The 20,552-nt window shown below is 39.8% G+C and overlaps 1 protein-coding gene and 1 long non-coding RNA gene across 5 annotated transcripts in view; one reads left to right on the top strand and one right to left on the bottom strand.

The window, feature by feature from the left end:
* The window catches only part of HUS1 (HUS1 checkpoint clamp component), a 64,796-nt gene extending 54,205 nt beyond the window's left edge, over positions 1-10,591 (bottom strand). For 2 of the 4 annotated variants that reach the window (XM_081342921.1, XM_081342920.1), the window contains exons 1-5: positions 10,252-10,591; positions 9,181-9,308; positions 4,429-4,605; positions 2,132-2,239; positions 876-950 (exon numbers count right to left, since the gene is read on the bottom strand). In XM_081342921.1, the coding sequence (XP_081199047.1) occupies positions 876-950; positions 2,132-2,239; positions 4,429-4,605; positions 9,181-9,308; positions 10,252-10,348 (585 nt within the window). In that variant the 5' untranslated portion in view covers positions 10,349-10,591. The remainder of the gene's footprint in view (positions 1-875; positions 951-2,131; positions 2,240-4,428; positions 4,606-9,180; positions 9,309-10,251) is intronic. The other 2 variants (XM_081342922.1, XM_081342923.1) reach the window with 2 other exon arrangements.
* Positions 10,592-12,011: 1,420 nt separating this feature from the next.
* Positions 12,012-18,442, top strand: LOC308678460. The gene is made up of 2 exons (XR_014028665.1): positions 12,012-12,065; positions 17,804-18,442. It is a non-coding gene; the product is annotated as an uncharacterized lncRNA (long non-coding RNA).
* Positions 18,443-20,552: the final 2,110 nt, after the last annotated feature.

Genomic DNA, 20,552 nt, shown 5'->3' with positions numbered 1-20,552 from the left:
CAAATGTATGTAAAAAAGAACTGAGAATAAAGTTGAGTTAAACTGTCTAATAAGCCTTCCAATAAATGTTCTTAAGATGTACCATACTGATTATGTCAGCAGATCTTAGATGGAGAACACCCAAAATTCTTAGCATTTCACAATTTGGTTGCTAGTCCAAAAGTATAATGTGAAATCTGACTCTCCACAAATCATTTGGAACACTATAACCTTAGCCAATATGACAATTATCATAGAGGTGTGATATGAGTTCAAAAAATTGTGAAAAATAGCAAAACTCACTGTCCTTTCTTCACAATTGTTTAGGACTGGTGGGTCTCTCTATATATTTGTATGTTGATGCTACGCAGCACTTAAAATTCAAAGGTACTTCACAGTATGCAAAAGGCACTAATATACCATGAAACAACATCTTTCCCAGAATTGCAGGGCTGCCCTCTGCAGCATAATAAAGATACAATTAGTTTAAAGACGTTGCTAGCATGTGCAATTAGTGCAGGTTCACATCCCACCAGGCTCAAGGTTGACTCAGCCTTCCATCCTTCCGAGGTAGGTAAAATGAGGACCCAGACTGTTGGGGGCAATAAGCTGACTTTGTAATAATGCCGCTTGGCGGGGGCCGAATCAGCCTGTGTCATAACTTAAAGAAGAGAAAACAAAAAGATTAATAATTCACTATTCCCACCGTGGTCTAACTTGGAATGGATTTGCTTTATCTGTAATTCATTTTGAGAAAGTGATTTATACAATTACTGATTATATAAACACCATTTTAAAATAGTATGTCCAAAATTCTGCTATAATTAAGTAGAAATGCAACTCAATTATATTTATGTCTCCTGCAAATATGCCTTCACAAATATACTGTAACTTACAACAGAACTGCTGAGATTTTTCATTCTCTCCACAACACTTTTCATGGTTTTCAGCACAGGTAAATAAATACTGACCTGCAAAATAAGATCAGTAGCACTAGATGACCTACGAATATCTTAGTAGTAACACACTTTCCAGGATGATACATTATCCCATGGAGAATGAAGCTAATTTAGAATCAAGTGACATTCCTCAGTTTAGCACAGGATTGAATTGTATATGGTTTGGGGTGAATTTACCCAAATGTAGCTCAGTAAAAAATATATATACAGCTAAACTGTGAACCAGGTCATGCTGATAAAATATATCTCTTTCCTTCCTACATCATTCTTCAAATGGGGATTCTAGGTGTAAGGAAGGACAGCTAGCAGTGTTTAAAAGCCTTCTCTTGTGGCTTTAAAGAAAAGTGACTGTTTTAACTTTGCTTTATAAAACAGAAATTTTGGATGAATTTGTTCTGGGTCAAAGTAAGTAAGTATTTACATGTAAGTATTTACATGGCCTGAGTTTGGGCCAGCTCCTCAGAGAAGGATTCTACTTAGCTATCTGCATCAATTAAGCTGATTCTGGCTTAAGACTTGAGCCAGAATCAAGACTTGTCTCAATACTCCAAGAAACTATCTAGAACACATGAAGAAAAGAATCAGGCTGAGCACCTTGGCAATAAAGTCCATTCGAAAATGTTCCAGTTCTCGCTTAATAAGTATTAACTGTATTAAGACTAATAACTTAGTGAGATGAGGCTTAATGAACATCAACTGAGTAATGCAAGGGTTTCTATAGCCCATGTTTGAGAACTGGCTTGTGGTAGGGAATCTTGAACTTAAATGTAGTTTCTTCACTATCTGAGATATTTTTGTTTTGTTCTTTTGTCATAATCTTGACTATGATTAATTTTATGATTTCAAGCTACTCTTCAGTGTCACCTGTAATGTTTAATTAAACCTTGGTCTGCATTACAGTTTTACATTTGAAAGTACCTCTATAATCTGATGCATGGAACCAACGCATAAAAATCAATATGAAAATGACACAAAATACTGGAAAGAGTCCAGATAAAAATGTTCACTGGTATCAAATTGTACAATATAAATGCTAAGAACAAAAAAAGGATGCTTGTTTTAACAGCTATGTCAGAAACATAAGAAATTTGCTGCAGTAAAGCTTAAATTTGAGAAGAAACCAAATAAAACAGAATTTTTATTTGTAGTTTAAATTAAACTACCTTCAATTCTCTGAAAATCAAGTTACTTACATCAAAGTTGGGCACACTAGGTTCTCTGAAGTCATTCCACAACTTTCTGGGGATAACCCCTACAGGAATGTCATGAGTCACAAAGCGGCTACTGGTTGACAAGGAAGACTAGAAGAAAGAAACTTCACATGACCAAGAGTAATTTTGGCTACTGAAAGAATTTTCATATTTCACTGCAATCATCTATATCTATTTTACATCAGTAAGCAACTCCTTCATAACTGCAAGTAACACCATGACTTCAAGCCTGTCAAAATTGGTCCATAGTTATCTCTTCTCTCCAATTATATGTGGATAGTTACAATGAAACATGGTCACCGTTAATCAATCATTTCCTTCTCAAAGTTTGCTTGGGCCAGAGGTCTAGACAAATCTTTCAGCCAAATTTCCAAGAAATCAACTTTCAAAGTCCTGGAAATCAAATTTGGAATGATTGCTATCTGGAATCAGAATCAGAATCACAGAATTGGAAGGGACCTTGTAGGTCATCTAGTCCAACCCCCACCCAAGCAGATATTCTATATCATTTCAGACAGATGGCAGTCCAGTCTCTTCTTAAAAGCTTCCAGTGATGAAACCTCCATAACATCTGAAGGCAAACTGTTCCACTGGTTGATTGTTCTGTCAGAAAATTTCTCCTTATTTGTAGGTTGAATCTCTCCTTGACCAGCTTCCATCCTTTATTCCTTGTCTGGCCCTCAGGTGCTTTGAAAAATAGGTTGATCCCCTCTGCTCTGTGACAGCCCCTCAAATATTGGAACAATGCTATCATGTCTCCCCTGGACCTTCTCTTCACTAGATTAGCCATGCCCAGTTCCTGTAACCATTCTTCATGTTTTAGCCTCCATACCCCTAATCATGTTAAAATCAGCGCTTTTAAAACCTAAGACTCTGATATCATTATGTTCTATTGTTTGTGTTATATTGAATTATATTGAATACTAGTATGACATGGTCACTCTCACCCAAGGTTCCTGCAGTTTCAACTGCCTCTATCCTTTGTTCATGAGAATCAGGTCTCATATGGCTGTCCCTCTAATTCCCTCCACTACCTTTTGGACAACAAACTTGTCAGCTAAGTTGGTCAGGAATCTATTTGATTTCTCACTTGGTGCAGAATTAGTCTTTCAGTTGATGTCAGCGTAATTGAAGTCTCTGATTACTATTGTAGTGTGTTTCCTACATATATTGTTAATTGGTTAGCAAAAAGTACATCTATTTTTTCTGCTTGTTTGGGTAGCCTGTAGTATACACCTATGGCAATGTCATTCTTTTTTTTCTTTTATATTGACCCATATGCATTCTAGGTTTTCGTCTTGTGCATTTCTGTACAAATATAGCGGTCTTTCACATATAGTGCAACTCCACCTCCTCTTTTATGGGATCTGGTTTTTTTGTATCCTTCTATCAGTATGTCCCACTCATGGGTTTCATTCCACCAAGTTTTGGTAATTCCAATTATTTCATATCTACCTTCATGTATTAATAATTCTAGTTCACCCTGTTTGTTCCCCAAACTTTATGCATTTGTGCATGCTTCCTATGTCTCCTATTTGGTGTTTGAGTTTGTCTTCCTTCCCACCCCTCCTTACCTCATTATTTGATTTTTTTTCTAGGGGTTTTTGCTTGTAATTAGGTCCTGGAGATCCTAAAGATTGGTCACTCTTCCCCCTCAGTTTTAGTTTAAAGCCCTCCTGAAAAGTTGAGCTAGGTGTTTTCCAAAAACATTCTTCTCAGTTTTTGTGAGGTAAAGCCCGTCCTTGCTAAAAGTCCATCATGGTAGTAAAGACCATGGTCCAGGAATCCAGGAAACTTAAGAGGACACACAAATGTGCTTTGAACCCACTATTCACTTCTTCATAGCCCGAATATTCACATGCATATCTCTGTTGTTTAATAAATTAAATCATGCACAAATAAGTAGCAACAGATTTCCCTTGAGTATGTTGTCATTTTTATCTGGTTTCTGTGAACTGTAAAAAGCCTGAACTATTCCTAATTCAGAGGTAACATAGTACCATAATTTAGCTGAACTAAAAGTTATTATTTTCCTTTTATTTTGATACTATATAGTGAACATGGGGACTTCAAAAGAGCTAAAATGCCACAATAACAAGAATATATATATCAGAATGTTCAACAATATGAAGACTCCCCTGTGTAAGTTATGCTGAAAGAAGTTACTGTGTCATGAGCATTTACACAACTGTACATCTTATTAATGGCCAAACACTTGAATACATCACTATTCTCCTTTGATAAGACTGACATTAGACTTAGAATACTTCTCTACTCACCAGCTCCATGGCTACTGTAAGACAAGGACACTGCTTATTAGTCAATTTAATTTTCACTGTCTTGGCATTTTGGGCAGTTTTAAAAGCCCTGGAAAGGTTTTCAGGTGCCAGTTCTAAATAAATTTCATTATTTTCTGCAGAAACACCCTCCATCTGGAATTCATCAAAGAAGTTCATCTAGAACAATTTTAGAAAGCAGAGGTGCTGATAAGGCTAGTGCTATTAATACTGGGCTTTATTTAAATGTATTTTGTATGGTATTGGTTTTTCTTTTGCTCTCATAGGTAAGTACATATAAGTAAAGTTGCTGCTATAGTCATCAATGTAATCCTGCGACTTTACATGGTATGAACTATAAAACAAGTTCAGTATGGTCAAAAGCATTAACTTACATACATCTACAGACCAGATAGTAACAACCCACAGCATATAATAGCTAATTAAACAAACAATACACATGAAAAAAATCATTAACATTTTCATTTGTTAAAATCTTCCAACTCACAATAAAGTCTCACAACAAAATATTATATATCATGGCTGTAATTATTTCTATAGTTGAATAGAAGCTATTTTTTTTTCAAATAAAGCCTCCAGTTTGAATAAAAGGGAAGTATAATTTATATATTTTATTCAACCCTAAATATATAAAATGTTCACCTCTACTTTGCTGGAAGATGCATAAGTTAAATAAGTCTCTAGATTAGAAATGTATATAATGCAAGCCACTGACCATCAGCTCCCCTTTGAATTTTCTGCAGATGTGCTGCTAACCTGCAGTAACAAAATAAATGCTACCATCTGGAGAGAATTAAGAATGGGAGAAGAAAGCTGCTTTAAGTTCAACATTATGTTATCATTGCTTGCATGATTTACTGCTATGGACTCAGAATTTGTTACTATCACATAGCAGTTGTCCTGTCTCTCCAAATAAAAGAATAACAGAGTTGGAAAAGGCCTTTTAGTCAAAACTCTTTTAGTCAAAACTCCTGCTAAAGGAGAAGGCCCTATACCAGGGGTAGGCAACCTCGGCTCTTTTATGACTCATGGACTTGAAGTCCATGAGTCATAAAAGAGCCGAGGTTGCCTACCCCTGCCCTATACCATTCCAGACAAGTGACAGTCCAGTCTCTTCTTAAAAGTCTTCAGCGATTGACCACCTATAACTTTAAAGGCAAGCCATTCCACTGGTTAATTGTTTCACTGTTACAAAATTTCTCTTTAGTTGTAGGTTGGTTTTCTCCTTGATTAGTTTCCATTGTTTTTTATTTATTTATTTATTTATTTATTAGTTTTTATAAACCGCCCTTCTCCCGAGGGACTCGGGGCGGTGTACAGAGGAAGGAAGGTATACAGATCGAACAATAAAAATAATAAGAAACACTAATGAACACAAACTGGGACCCCAATTAACGCTATCATGCCAGGCCAGCCTGCTGAAACAGGAAAGTTTTTAAGTCGCGACGGAAGGTACGGAGGTCAGGGGCCATCCGGATTTCTGTTGGTAAGGTGTTCCAGAGGGCTGGCGCACCCACTGAGAATGCCCTCCCCCTGGGGGCCACCAGCCGACATTCCTTGAGCGGTGGCACCCTGAGGAGGCCCTCTCTGTGGGAGCGCACAGGACGGTGGGGTGCTGACATCGGCAGAAGGTGCTCCCGAAGGTAGTCCGGACCCATGCCATGTAGGGCTTTGTAAGTCATCGTTAGCACCTTGAACTTCACACGGAAGGCAGCCGGAAGCCAGTGCAGCGCACGGAGGAGAGGTGTGATATGGGAGTATCGGGAGGCTCCCAAGAGTGTCCGTGCCGCCGCACTTTGCACCAGTTGAAGCTTCCGAGTGGATCTCAAGGGCAGCCCCATGTAGAGAGCGTTACAATAGTCTAGGCGAGATGTCACAAGGGCATGGGTGACTGTACGTAAGGAATCCAGGTCCAGATAAGGCCGTAGTTGGCGAATTAGTCGAACCCGGGAGAAGGCCCCCTTGGTCACAGCTCCAATGTGGTCTTCCAGGGAGAGCTGCGAGTCTAGGAGGACACCCAGGTTGCGGGCCCTATCAACAGGGGGAAGTAACTTGTCCCCAAAGTTAAGCAGTGGGACGTTCTGAATCTCCTTTTTGGTGCTTTGGAAAATAGGTTTACCTCTTCTTTTTGGCAGCCCCACAAATATTGTAACACTGTTATCATGTCACCCCTAGTCCATCTTTTCACTAGACTAGACATACCCAATTCCTGTAATCCTTCATGTTTTAGCTTCCAGCCCCCTAATCATCTTTGTTGCTCTTTTCTGCACTCTTCCCAGAGTCTCTACATCTTTTTTATAATATGGTGATCAAAACTGGGTGCACTATTCTAAGTGTGGTCTTACTGGGACTTTATAAAGGGGTACTAATACTTCATGTGATCTCAATTCTATCCCTCCATTAATGCCTTAGGATTGTGTTGGCTTTTTTGGCTGCTGCCACACATTGCTATTTGATTATCCATTAGAACTCCGGGATCTCTCTCAGTTAGTGCTATTGAGCCAAGTTTCACCTAATCTGTACCTGCACATTTGGGGTTTTTTTGCCTAAGTGTAAAACCTTACTTTTTTCTATGTTGAATTTCATTTTTTTAGTTAGGGCCCAGTGTTCAAGTCTGTTAAAATTCATCTGGATCTTGAGCGATCCTCTGGGGTGTAGGGTTTTCCTGCCAGTTTAGTGTCATCTGCATTTTTTAAATTTAAATTTGTTTTTATGATAGAAAATAAAATACAAAACAGTAAAACAAAATGAAACAAAACAAAAACATACATTCAACCCTAACAACAACAAAAAATAGTGTACAACAAAGGAGGAAAAAGTGATCAATTAAATTTAACATTTAACAAGTTTTACAGGACTATATACATGAAGACCAGTGTGGCTTCTTATCTAAAAGACAATTAAAAGATAATGTAAGAGTAATTTTGAATATAATTGAACATTTACAACAATGTAGTGAAAAACAGGTTGCATTAATCTTTCTGGATGCAGAAAAAGCTTTTGACGGTTTGAACTGGGCCTTTGTGTTTATAGTGGAAAAGATGGTTTTTGGATTGGGCTTTATACAGGTTCTAAACAGTCCAGAAAGCTTAAATCATGTTCACAAAACCAGTTGAAATTTACAAAACTGATTTACAAAACCAGTTGAAATCCAAAAGGGTATTATCCCCTTTATTATTTATTCTAGTATTGGAACTGTTAAATAGAGATATTAAAGAGGATAACAGAGCAAAATGACTATGAATTAAAGCATCATCTGCAAATTTGATGAGTTCCCCTTGGATTCCCTCATCTAAATCATTTATGAAGATGTTGAAAAAGTACTGGGGCTAAAATGGAACCTGAGAGTACCTCAATGCTTATTTCTCTCCATGTAGATCAGGGGTGTCAAACTCTCCGCATCACGTGACGTGTCACAACGTATTGACTTTTTCCCCCTTGCCAGAGCTGGGATGGACGTGACAATCCGGCCCATGGGCCGGCAGTTTGATACCCATGATGTAGACGTTGTTCCATTAAGGACTACATATTGAGCACTGTTGTCAATCAGTTATAAATTCATCTGGTGATGCTGCTGCCTGTCCCACATTTTTTAAGCTTACCAAGCAGTAGGTTGTGCTCTATTTTGTCAAATGCCTTACTGAAATCCAAATATACTATGTCCATTGCATTTTGCTGGTCCATTAATTTAGTCACTTTGTCAAAGAATGAAATAACCTTTGTTTGGCATGATCTATTTGTTACAAACCCCTGTTGACGTCTGGTTAAAACTTTGCTTGCTTCTAGGTATTCACAGATCTGTTGCATATCTTCCCAGGTAACGATGTTAAGCTGATTGGTCTCTGGTTTCCTGGATCTATTTTTTTCCTTTTTTGAAGGTGGGAACTACCTCAGCTCTTTTCCAGTCCTCTGGTAGTTCCCCGGTTCTCCACAATATTTGTAAAATATGATTCAATAATTCTGAAATCACATCTGCTACTCCTTCAGAACTCTGGGATGTAAGCCTTCAGGCCCATTGATCTGAACTCATCTAGATCAGATCATTTTCTTCCTTATTTTAATTTGTATTCTTAAGTTTGTTTTTTACAGTTATGTTTTTGATAGGTAGAGCCATATTATCTTTATGCAAGAAAACAAATGCAAAGAATGAATTAAGAAGCTCTGCTTTCTCTCTGCTTCCCATTACATCCTTGCCATCTTTTCTCATTAGTGGAGCAATTGTCTCCTTGACATTTTTCTTGTTTTTTATATGTTGAAAGAAACTATATTGCCCCTCCCAGCACCTGGATTTCTTTTACAGCAGGAAGCACATCAGAAATTACTTTTGACTGCTGAGACTAGGATTCCAGCAATCTCCCCCTCTCTGCTTTACCTACATTCATACCGAGAAGCTTGCAAACAGAAAACAGCTATATCAAATATGGGTCAATTCACCTCTACTTATTTGGATGATATTGCACTAAGACAGATGCTAAGCTATTTAACTCTATTCTTCTATATCCCTTCTTAAATTATAACAATTTTCTAACTCTTCTTGAATATCTTTCAGCTCTTATGAGTCTTTAATTACCTCAAATTCAAGTTGAATTTTTGCTTGTCTTCTTTCTTGTTCATTTATTTCTATCTCTAATTTTGATATTTTGTAGGAACTTAGGAGAAACTGCTTATTATGTACAATACTGTACAGCACTTCATAGTTTGCTGTTTTTAATATTTTTGCCATTGGACTCTTACCTGGTTAAGCTCACACCACATGCTAACACCGCCATTTGCTACTTTGTCACTGAGGATGAAGTAAAGTTTATCCAAAGTAAGCCGCAGGGTACAGGTTTTAGTTAATTTGGCAATTGTGCTTATCACACCTGTCAAGACAGATTTTACAATAGTTTCCTTATCTCTCTGTATAATAGAATACCTTGAGTCACAGGAACAAAAATAGAGGGTGAAATTTCATTACCAAATAGGCATATTAAGGATTAGTTTGGAAGTTGCATTAAAAATTACCGGAGTCCAGTAATATCCCATCACTAAAATATTAACATCACTTCTGTAAGATTAACAAAGAAGCTTTGGCGCCAAAGTTCTAATCACTGTAATAGTTTTTCAACTATCTGCTTACTCATGTGCAATTGTGACTGAATTTTTATAACTGATTTTATTGACATAATTAACAAGCAATTCTTATCTCTCACTCCAAGTCATTGAGAAATAAAAGAAGGGTCTTTGAGTAACATAGTACTAATAGATTCATTACAAATAGGCTGCAACTTTTGAAGTATCCCTGTAAATGAACAACACCTTTTTCCACCTGTATATTTTTACCTCTCCAACAGCAAAATGAAAACATGACATTCTTCCTGTACTACATACATTGTCCGAGTATTCATATGGGTTATTTGAGCTTAGCACACTCTGGGAAGCAAATCACTGGAAAGAATATGTATCTGCTTGAATTAATCCAATTCAATTGGCATCTATGAATCTATCATCCCATTTAGCCTACTCGGTAGCGTGGAACAAACAGATGGACTGCCAAATAAATGAAGCACTTTATTTCATATAATCAGTAGCCACGTTTCTATTTCCATTCCCGGCAGAAGGCTTGGTATTTTCCTTGAAGACCCCTTTATCCTCACAGGAAGCACGCTCTTTTAATGGAAAAAGAAGCGCCGCTCCTTAAAATTTGCAAATCTGGCGGACAGTTGGTAAAAGAAACCACGGAGGGGAGGACAAAGCTGAGTATGCTCTTTCCAATGATTTTTTCTTTCCAGCTGAGCTGCAGGCTTTTTCACACGCTCTACTCACGACTGAAATGATTGAGACATCCAACGTCTATAATCTTAGCTCGAAACCGCATGACAAAAACGGCACCAGTATCAACCACCACCTCTTCTTCCCCCATAAAGAAAAAGGGACGCAAATGCACTTCCGGTTCCCGTTTAAGCGTCTTAGGAGCAGATCGTGAGGAGTTTGTACAAAAACACCACAGAGTTGTTGTCTCACAGTAGCTTTTTTCCCCGCTCCAAGTCGGCAAGTGGAGTCGGTTTTGTAATCTCTCATGGCCAGCCCAATTAAGTGGGAATCAGAAATGTCACAGATCTGAAAAAAGCCAAATTCTGATCCTACAAACATTGTTCATCATTTCTTCGATCTATGGTGAAACCCGGAAACCAAACCAAAGGGTCGCTGCTAACGATGCCTCCGCCCATTTTTGTTTCACTTCCCTTTATTTTGTTACTGGCGGTCCAGACAGGTTACACTTTAAAAGAAAGTGGGGGGGGGGGGGCTTGCAGGAAGCGTAACCTAATCAGTTCTTATTATGCCTATTAGCAGAATAATAAGTTGGAAGGGACCTTGGGGTCTTCTAGTCCAAACTCTTCTCGAGCAGGAAATCCTATATTATTTTACACAAATGGTTGTCCAATCTCTTCTTAAAAACCTCCAATGATGGAACGTTCAGAACTTCTGGAGACAAGTCGTTCTGTTATGACCCAGGTGGGTAAGACTAGGCAAGCCTCCAGAGAGTTTATTTCTCTTGGGAAGGGTTAAACAAATGGCTCTTCACCAACCAATCAGACTCCACACTCAGTCCTCCAAACAACAGGCCATAGATTACCTAACAAAGCCTCCAAGGCAGAAGTCCTGGCCTCAGAGCAAGGCAAAGGTCCAAGACGAGCAATTTCCAAAGGGCACAGTGAAACAAAAGACAAATGCAGTTCATAAAACAAGGGCACAGTTCAAACGAAAAGGCAAAGAGCACTTTTCAAAACAAGACAGGGGCCAAGGCAAGGCAGGTCTGAAGGGAGAATTTTCAGGGCAAGGCAAGAATAGTCCTCAAAGCAAGGCAAGAACAGTCTTCAAAGCAAGGCAAAAGTAGTCAAACCTGAGGGAGTGTAATCTGAAAACAAACATTCCTGGCAAAAGCCCCTCCACATAGCATCTCCTTAAATTCTACTGTCCAGTGAACCTCATAAGGAGGGGCAGGGAGCTCTCCTCCTTTGATATGTATAACCTTTTTACTATTGTTTGATCTGTATAACCTTTTCTCACCATTGTATCCGCTGAGAGATAGAGACATGTTAATTCTTAGGAAGTACTTAGCAAAACAAATGTAAACCAAAAGGTTTTTTTTTTGATGTACTGATTAGGCGATCTGGACAAGAATGTAACCTTTGAAGTCTTTCAAATGGACTGAAAGGGAGGGGAATGGGAAGGCTGCATGATAGGGATGTATATAATGCATTTGAGTGTGGTTTCTGTTTTTAGATGCTTCCTGTTGAAGTATCTCTGAGATTCACCACATTTTGCAAACTGCTTTTTCTATATTCTGCAGAATAAACTCTTTTCTTAACAATCCAATTTTGTTAGTGTTTTAAACGCACTTCTAACAAATTGGCTGCCCAACGTGGGGCATAGGGTGTTTGTTGGTGCATCTTCGGGAGGCGAAATCAGCTGAGGAAGGCATGCCCCATTGATTTCAATGGTCCAAGGTTGCAGTCGCAGGTCGAGGAGGCGGAACAGAACCAGGCCCACGAACCAAATAGTGATTGGAAAGAACTGAGAGAGGGGACCAGAGAATTACCAGAATAAGAACCGGGCAACTTCATGCACAAACCTAGGTGAGTAAAACTTGGGGTAAACCAAGGAGTAAAACCTAGGCAGTTGGGAGAAGGTTGGATAGGGCAGTTTGAGTCTGAGATCTGTGAGAGGTGTGTGTGAGATGCCCTGAGGGCCCTAAAGGCTGGCAAGGCGAAGCGAGAGCGGACTCCTGAGTACGCATTTCCATACCTCCGTGAGGAGATTGGTCAGAAAAGGAGGAAGTGGCTTGGTGAAGCGAATCATGGTCTCATTAGGTTGGTAAGGACAACAGAATTGTGCGGTAAACCAACCATGGGTAATTCGGGAGGGTCCCAGGAGAGGAAGTGTGTGAAAAAGATTAGGAATAACCCAAAACTAAAAATAGATCCCCACAGTCCATTAGGGAGATTATTAGAAAACGGGGGAAAACCACCATATATCAAACTGATCATTAAGTTAAATTTAACAAAAGAAGATATGGTAAATTTGTGCTGCTTCATATGGGAGGATGAAAAAATTGACTGGCCCCGATTAGGAACTAATGATTATTTCATCTGCTAGAACTTATATGATTACGTTAAAACTAAGGTTTGTAAATCCCTGGATAATGAGATACATTATTCCCTGGTCTGGAATCTGGGCAAATGGAGCAAATATATCAGAAAAAAGTCCTTATGTCTTGTTAGTAGATGAAGAAGAGGAGGAAGATGAAAAGAGAAAATATTTACCTCCACCATATAGTCCGGGTCCAATTAACATTGCCCAGGCTCCACCAGGTGCACCATCACCCCCAGGGAGCCCCCAAATAAGACAAAAAGTCAATCAGTATAAAGCCTTATGGAAAGAATTGGAACAATGTATAAAAATTATATAGAGGACTTTCTGTTTAAACCCATAGAGAAAAAGGATACAATGTTTCCCTTGAGAGAGGTTCCTAACGGAATAAACGGCCAAGGTCAACCAATAATAAGTTTTGTAGAGGATCCGCTCCGGGCATCAGAGCTGAGAGCTTTTAGGAAAGAAGTGAAAAAAATGATAGAGGATCCTTTAGGAGCAGCTGAACAGTTAGACAGTTTATTAGGACCAAACATGTATACAGTACGTGGGATGAGTTAATGGCTGTACAAAACACATTGTTCTTGGCGGAAGAGAGGCAATTGATCCAGACCGCTGCGATACGATTTTGGGAGCGGGACCATCCCCCTTCGAATAATAATAATAATAATAATAATAATAATAATAATAATAATAATAATAATAATAATAATAATAATAATAAAATATTTTATTTATTAATGGGATTTATATCTCGCCCTATCTCCCGAGGGACTCAGGGCGGCTAACAACAACAAAACTTAAAGGTCTCTGTACAGTAAATTAAAAATAAAAATTTGAAATAAATTAAAATAAATTAAAGAATAGAGTTAGAATTGTAAATATAATTAAAATCCCTGTCAGTCTAGGACAGCCAGGTGTGTTTTGAGGCTGCGGCGAAAGGACTGGAGATCTTGGGCCATCCGAAGCTCAGGGGGGAGCTGGTTCCACAGGGCTGGCACTCCCACAGAGAAGGCTCTTCCCCTGGGGGTCGCAAGCCGACGTTGTCTAGCCGACGGTACCCTGAGGAGGCCTTCTCTGTGTGAGCGTACTGGGCAATGGGAATTCGTTCCCGGCAGCAGATGGTCCTGCAAGTATCCCGGGCCTAAGCCATGTAGGGCTTTAAAGGTAAGAACCAGCACCTTAAATCTCATAATAATATAATATAATATAATATAATATAATACAATACAATACAATACAATACTATACTATACTATACTATACTATACTATACTATACTATACTATACTATACTATACTATACTATACTATACTATACTATACTATAATGGGAGGATAAAATTCCCATTGTGAGACCTAATTGGGATAATAACAATCAGGCACATAGGACAAATATGGAAGACATGAGGAACATAAGGGGAATAAAAGAGGCAGTCCCAAAAACACAAAATATGACAAAGGCTCTAAGCCTTGAGCAGGAAAAGGAGGAATCCCGTGCCGCCTTCTTGCAAAGATTAAAGGACACGATGAGAAGGTATTCAGGATTGGATCCTGATGATGATGCAAATGTGCCGATTATCAGAATCCAGTTTGTGACTAAGGCTTGGCCAGATATTTCAAGGTAATTGCAAAAAATGGAGAATTGGACTACCGAATCTATAGATGATTTATTAAAAGCGGCTCAGAAAGTGTATGTCGAGAGAGATGCAGATAAAGCGAAGCAGAAAGGGAGAGTGATGGTAGCCACAGTTAAAGAGGTAGTGAGACAGCAAGAACCCTCACCTCCCTGAGCTCTGGAAGGAGGACCAGGACATGGGAGAGCAGATTGAGACAGGGTAGGTTGGAATCAGGGATTCAGGGGAAGGACACAGGGAAGTAGGAATGGCACGGGTCGGGAGGAACGCATAAGGAGATGCTTTGGGTGTGGCCAGCCCAGACATTTTAAGAAAGATTGTCCCATGCAACAGAGGGAAATGCAAGTGTACAAGTTAATGGAGGGGGATGAGGAGCAACAAAGGGGCACTTTATATTTCAGTCCCATGGAGAGCCCTTGATAAATTACTGGTGGGACCCAGTGAAGAGGAATTAGTATTTCTGATAGATACAGGAGCAGCCCGGACTTCTGCTTCTGTATTAACTCCAGAAATGAAATTGAGTGGGCGGGTGATCAGAGTTTCTGGGGTGAAAGGGGAAGGATTTGAAGTCCCCAAAATTAATTCCCTGGAAATTAAAGTAAAAGATGGGGGACAGAAAATTAAGATTGAGATTTTATATATTCCTGAGACTGGAGTAAACCTATTAGGGTGAGACGCTCTGATGGCATTACAATTAAATTAGAATTCAAACCTGAGACATTCATGAGAAAACTGACTCAGGAGGAGGAGGATAAAATCAACCCATCTGTTGGGTGAAAGAGAGGAACCCGGGGGTGTGTGTGTTACAGATTCCCCCTTTGAAAATCAGCTTGAAAGAACCCAATGAAATAATTAGGCAGAAACAATATCCCATTTCAATGGAAGGAAGAAAAGGTCTACACCCAGTGATTGATGCCCTCTTAAAGGATGGTCTTTTGGAATCCTCTATGTAACCTTATAATACTCCAATATTACCAGTAAAGAAACCAGATGGAACTTTCAAAATGGTCCAGGATCTTAGGCTCCTGAACAGAATTGTTCAGACCTGGCACCCCGTTGTGCCAAATCCCTACACTTTAATGGGGAGAATTCCCCCAGACCACCAATGGCTTAGAGTAGTGGACCTGAAGGATGCCTTTTGGCCACATCCTCTAGATCAAGAGTTGAGACCCATGTTTGCATTTGAATGGGAGAATCCTTACACAGGAAGGAAACAACAGTACCAATGGCCTGTACTCCCTCAGGGGTTTACAAAATCTCCCAACTTATTTGGACAGGTCTTAGAACAAGTTTTGGAGGCTTTGCAGTTGCCCAAGGGGACCTGTTTAATACAGTATGTGGATGATCTTCTAATCTCTGGAAAAAAGAAAGCAGAAACTATTGATGCTACCAATGCATTACTAAACTTTCTGGGACAACAGGGACTAAGAGTTTCCAAAACCAAATTGCAATATGTGGAAAGGGAGGTGAAATACTTAGGACATTTAATTAGTAAAGGGAGTCGGCAAATCACCCCTGATAGAATAGAAGGGGTAGCCTCACAGCCCCTACCAAAAAACAAAAAGCAACTGAGAAAATTCCTAGGATTGGTGGGATATTGCAGGTTGTGGATTGAGGGATATGCAGATTTAACTAAATGCTTATATTCAAATCCTTATATTAATAGAAGCTGAACCATGGGATTTAAGATGGGAGGGCCATGAAATAAGTAACTTCGAAAATCTGAAGCAAGCTTTAGTAAAAGCTTCTGTGTTAACTTTGCCAAATTTAGAAAGACCCTTTCATTTGTTTGTGAATACAGAAAATGGAATAGCACAGGGAGTGTTGACTCAAAACTGGGCTGGGCAAAGAAAGCCAGTCGCTTTCCTCTCAAAGATTATGGACCCTGTAATAAGGGGGTGGCCCATATGCGTACAGGCAATAGCAGCCACTGCGCTTTTGGTTCAAGAAAGCAGAAAACTAACCTTTGGAGGAGCTTTTATTGTAAGTACCCCCCATCAAGTCAGAACAATATTTCAACAAAAAGCAGGAAGGTGGCTTACAGATTCTAGAATTCTAAAATATGAAACCATACTAATGCAAAGGAATGACCTGGTACTAACCACTGATCACAATTTAAACCCTGCCCAGTTTCTGGCCAACACTAGACAAACAGATCAAGAGGGTTTGGAACAGAGGTGATTGATTTGCAAACAAAAATCAGACCGGATTTGGAAGAGTACCCACTAGAAGGTGGGGAGGCATTATTTATAGATGGCTCCTCTCGAGTAGAGGATGGGTTAAAGAGAAATGGGTATGCAATTATAAATGGACAGGTAGAATCCGGTAGCCTGCCAAAGAATTGATCACCCAAACTTGCGAACTCTATGCATTAAATCAGGCCCTAAAATTGTTAGAAAACAAGGTTGGAACTGTTTATACGGATTCAAAATATGCCTTTGGGGTGGTCCATACCTTTGGAAAAATTTGGGTGGAAAGGGGAATGATTAACAGCAAAGGAAAGGAATTGATTCATGAAGGGCTGATCCAACAGATAATGGAAGCCCTCCCCTCCAGTTACCAAAAAGAATTGCCATAACCCATGTGAGTGCACATCAGAGGGGCAATTCTTTTGAAAGTGTGGGAAATAGGATTGTGGATGAAGAAGCCAAGAGGGCAGCAAATTAAGAAAGTATAAATGTCTTAATACCCATTGTAGAAACACCAGAAGAGATCCCTGTGTTTTCAGAAACAGAGGAAAAAGAAATAATGCAGATAGGTGGGCAACAAGGAGAGAAGGGTGAATGGTTTCTCCTGGATAGAAGGCAGGTAATCAATAAACCCATAGCACGAGGATTATTGGAGAAGTTACACGAAGGAAGCCACTGGGGGGTTCAGGCATTGGTGGATGAGCTCCTGAAACATTCTGGATGTATTGGAATTTATACCTTGGCCAAACAAGTCACTGAAAAATGTCTCACATGCAAGAAAACTGACAGACAAGCTATGAGAAAACAGCAACTAGGAGGGAGGCCACCTGCCCTAAGACTCTTTCAATGCATTCAGGTGGATTTCACCGAGCTGCCTAGAATAGGCAAACTGAAGTTTCTGTTGGTTATAACAGACCATCTAACCGGATGGACAGATGCATATCCTTGTAGTAATGCAACTGCCAAGGTTGTATCAAGAGTAATACTAGATCAGATTATTCCTAGATATGGGATGGTCACTCAAATTAATAGCAACCAGGGGAGCCATTTCACAGCAAAGGTATTGCAGAATATTATGGAAGTCTTGGGAATAAGTTGGAAATTTCATACAGCTTGGCTTGCAGCCAGCGGTGGAAAAGTTGAAAGGGCTAATGCAAAGATAAAGGAATCATTAACTAAACTAATTTTAGAGACCCACATGCCCTGAACTAAGTGCCTGCCACTGGCACTGTTAAGAATCAGGACTCAGCCACGAAACGACATAGGACTGTCTCCCTATGAATTATTATTTGGAGTTGCTTTTACCCCAGGACAAATTTGTATAGACTCACTCCAAACTCAAGACAGAGTACTGAAGCAATATGTACATACACTGTCCAGATATTTTGATTTTCTCAGGAAACAAGGATTGCTGGCACAAACACCTCCCTTGGAGTTTCCAGTCCACAGATTCCAGATCGGAAATTGGGTGCTGATCCGGAGTTGGAAGGACGAAAAGCTGGTTCCAGAGTGGGAAGGCCCTTTCCAGGTGCTGCTGAAATCCGAAACAGCAGTATGAATGGCAGAAAAAGGCTGGACACATTACACTCGTGTGAAAGGACCGGTAGATGTTCCAACTGAGTGGAGAAGTGTGCCTCAACCTGATCCTTTGAAGTTGGTAATAAGAAAAAGCAAAATATAGAGACATTAGAAAAAGAGGTTTTTATATGTTGGTTTTGTGACTGTACTGTTGATTGTACCCATTGCCCAGACTGTGCACCAACACACAGAGACTGCAGAGAGAAGTGTGATATAGTGATCATCGATGTCCTGAATACAGATCTCAGCCCCTGTTAAGTACTTTTCCAGGGCTGGACAGAATTGGGATAATGATAGACTTCTATATGGCTCTGGTTACAGGAGTAATTAAGATTTAGATGATAGTGGGAATAGTAGGATTTGGAAACACATGCAAAAGTCAAAGTACAGATAACCCTGATAATTGTAATGCTTGTGTCAAAATCACTAAAATGGATAATAAAATAACCAAAACTCTGACATATCATACTCAGATGAGCTGCAAGTTGGTGGTAGGAATGTATGTTCATAATACTACTCAATTTCCCCTTTGTAATGAAACAGGAAGGATTACATGCGTTGACCCCTCTAGTGTGGAATATCAGACAACCATTCAGGTATTTGCCCTTCAAAATGGAAGGAGCCAAAGTATTAGGACAAAGTACCAGTACCTCTGCAAATCACAGAAGTAGAATCTGCTTTGATGCCTGCTATGCCATGAAATTTAGTCCTTGGACCACCTGTGGTGACCTGAGTTGGCAGTGGAGTTACCTCACACAAAGGATATATGTTTACAGTGGGGTTTCCCAGACATATTGGTATTCCAATGATAAAGGTCCATCTAGAGTGTGGACAGAGAAGGGCAGTTGGTTTAATTTAACCAAGGGGGTCGGACAATCTGATTGTTTAGAAGACCATTGCACCCCCATCTGTTTATATTTTGTAGATCCCAATGAAGTGCTACAAGAATATGGGCTGGGAATTGAGATTGTGGGAAAGGACCCCAGCACCCACATCTCCATTAACATAACCAGGAAAAACCTGACCCCAATCGAAAGGAGGTTATTTCATTCCTTTTATGAGGAACTTCAAAAGGCCCATCACCCTGATACTCTGGGACTCACTTTTCTCACCAGAAATCTGTTTATAGATCTAGCTGAATGAATAGCTATGACCCTGGGAGTAAAGAATTGTTATGTATGTGGTGGGATGAATATGGGCAAACAATGGCCCTGCGAAGCCAAAGAGGTTGATATCCAAGATAGCAATATTACGTCTACATGGACTACTAAATTAGCAAAGAGAAGTCAAAAGTGGGCCCTAACTACATCCATTATAGGTTACTTCTGCTTTCAAAGAAACTGCTTCAAAAATCAGGAGGAAGTAGGAATTATGGTATGAGATCTTACAGGGACTCAAGTATTCAGAATTGGGGAACCATGCATAGTATTGATTATAATCCCTTTAATAATACAGTTTTACAGGGATTATTGAACAATGCATCCCAAGAATGGCCTGCTCCGCAAGGATTTTATTGGATATGTGGAAAGTTTGCATATACCAACTTACCTAACAATTGGTGTGGTTCATGTGTATTGGGAAATATAAAACCCAGCTTTTTCCTACATCCTGTTCCTCAAGGAGAAAAACTTGGAATAGCAGTATACGAGGATAAGGGAGCTAGGAAAAAGTGATCAGTGAAAATTGGAGAGTGGAAGGATAATGAATGGCCTCCTGAACACATAATAGCAGTCTACGGGCCGGCCACATGGGCTGAGGATGGATTATGGGGATATAGGACTCCCAATTTATATGCTAAATCGTATTATTAGGCTACAAGCAGTTTTGGAAATTATCACTAATGAAACAGCGCTAGCATTAAATAAGTTGGCTAAACAAAGTACCCAAATGATAACTGCAATTTATCAAAATTGAGAGCTTCCCGATACTCCCATATCACACCTCTCCTCCGTGAGCTGCACTGGCTTCCAGTTGCCTTCCGAGTGAAATTCAAGGTGCTAGTGATGACATACAAAGCCCTACATGGCATGGGTCCGGATTACCTACGGGAGTACCTACTGCCAGCATCAACACCCCTCCGTCCTGTGCGCTCCCACAGAGAAGGCCTCCTCAGGGTGCCACCGGTCAGAGAATGCCGGCTGGTGGCCCCCAGGGGGAGAGCATTCTCAGTGGGTGCGCCAACCCTCTGGAACTGCTTGCCTGCCGAAATCCGGATGGCCCCCGACCTTCGCACCTTCCGGCGTGACTTAAAAACCTACCTGTTCCAGCAAGCCGGCCTGGCCCGATAGATAGATTTGGGGGTTTCATTTGTTTTTACTATTGTTTTACTGTATACTTAGCTTGCTCTGTACACCGCCCCGAGTCCCTCGGGAGAAGGGCGGTATATAAAAACAAACAAACAAATAAATAAATAAATAAAATAGGTTAGCATTGGATTATTTAGTGGCAGAAGAAGGGGGAGTTTGTGGAAAATTTAATCTCACCAATTGTTGTCTAAAAATAAACGATGAAGGAAAAGCCATTGAGGAAATAACAAATAAAATAAGAAAAATAGCCCATGTACCAGTCC

The sequence above is a fragment of the Vipera berus genome, assembly GCF_964194415.1.
Source record: "Vipera berus genome assembly, chromosome: Z".
Taxonomy (NCBI): Eukaryota; Metazoa; Chordata; class Lepidosauria; order Squamata; family Viperidae; genus Vipera; species Vipera berus.
This window is presented reverse-complemented; position numbering and strand designations above follow the sequence as displayed.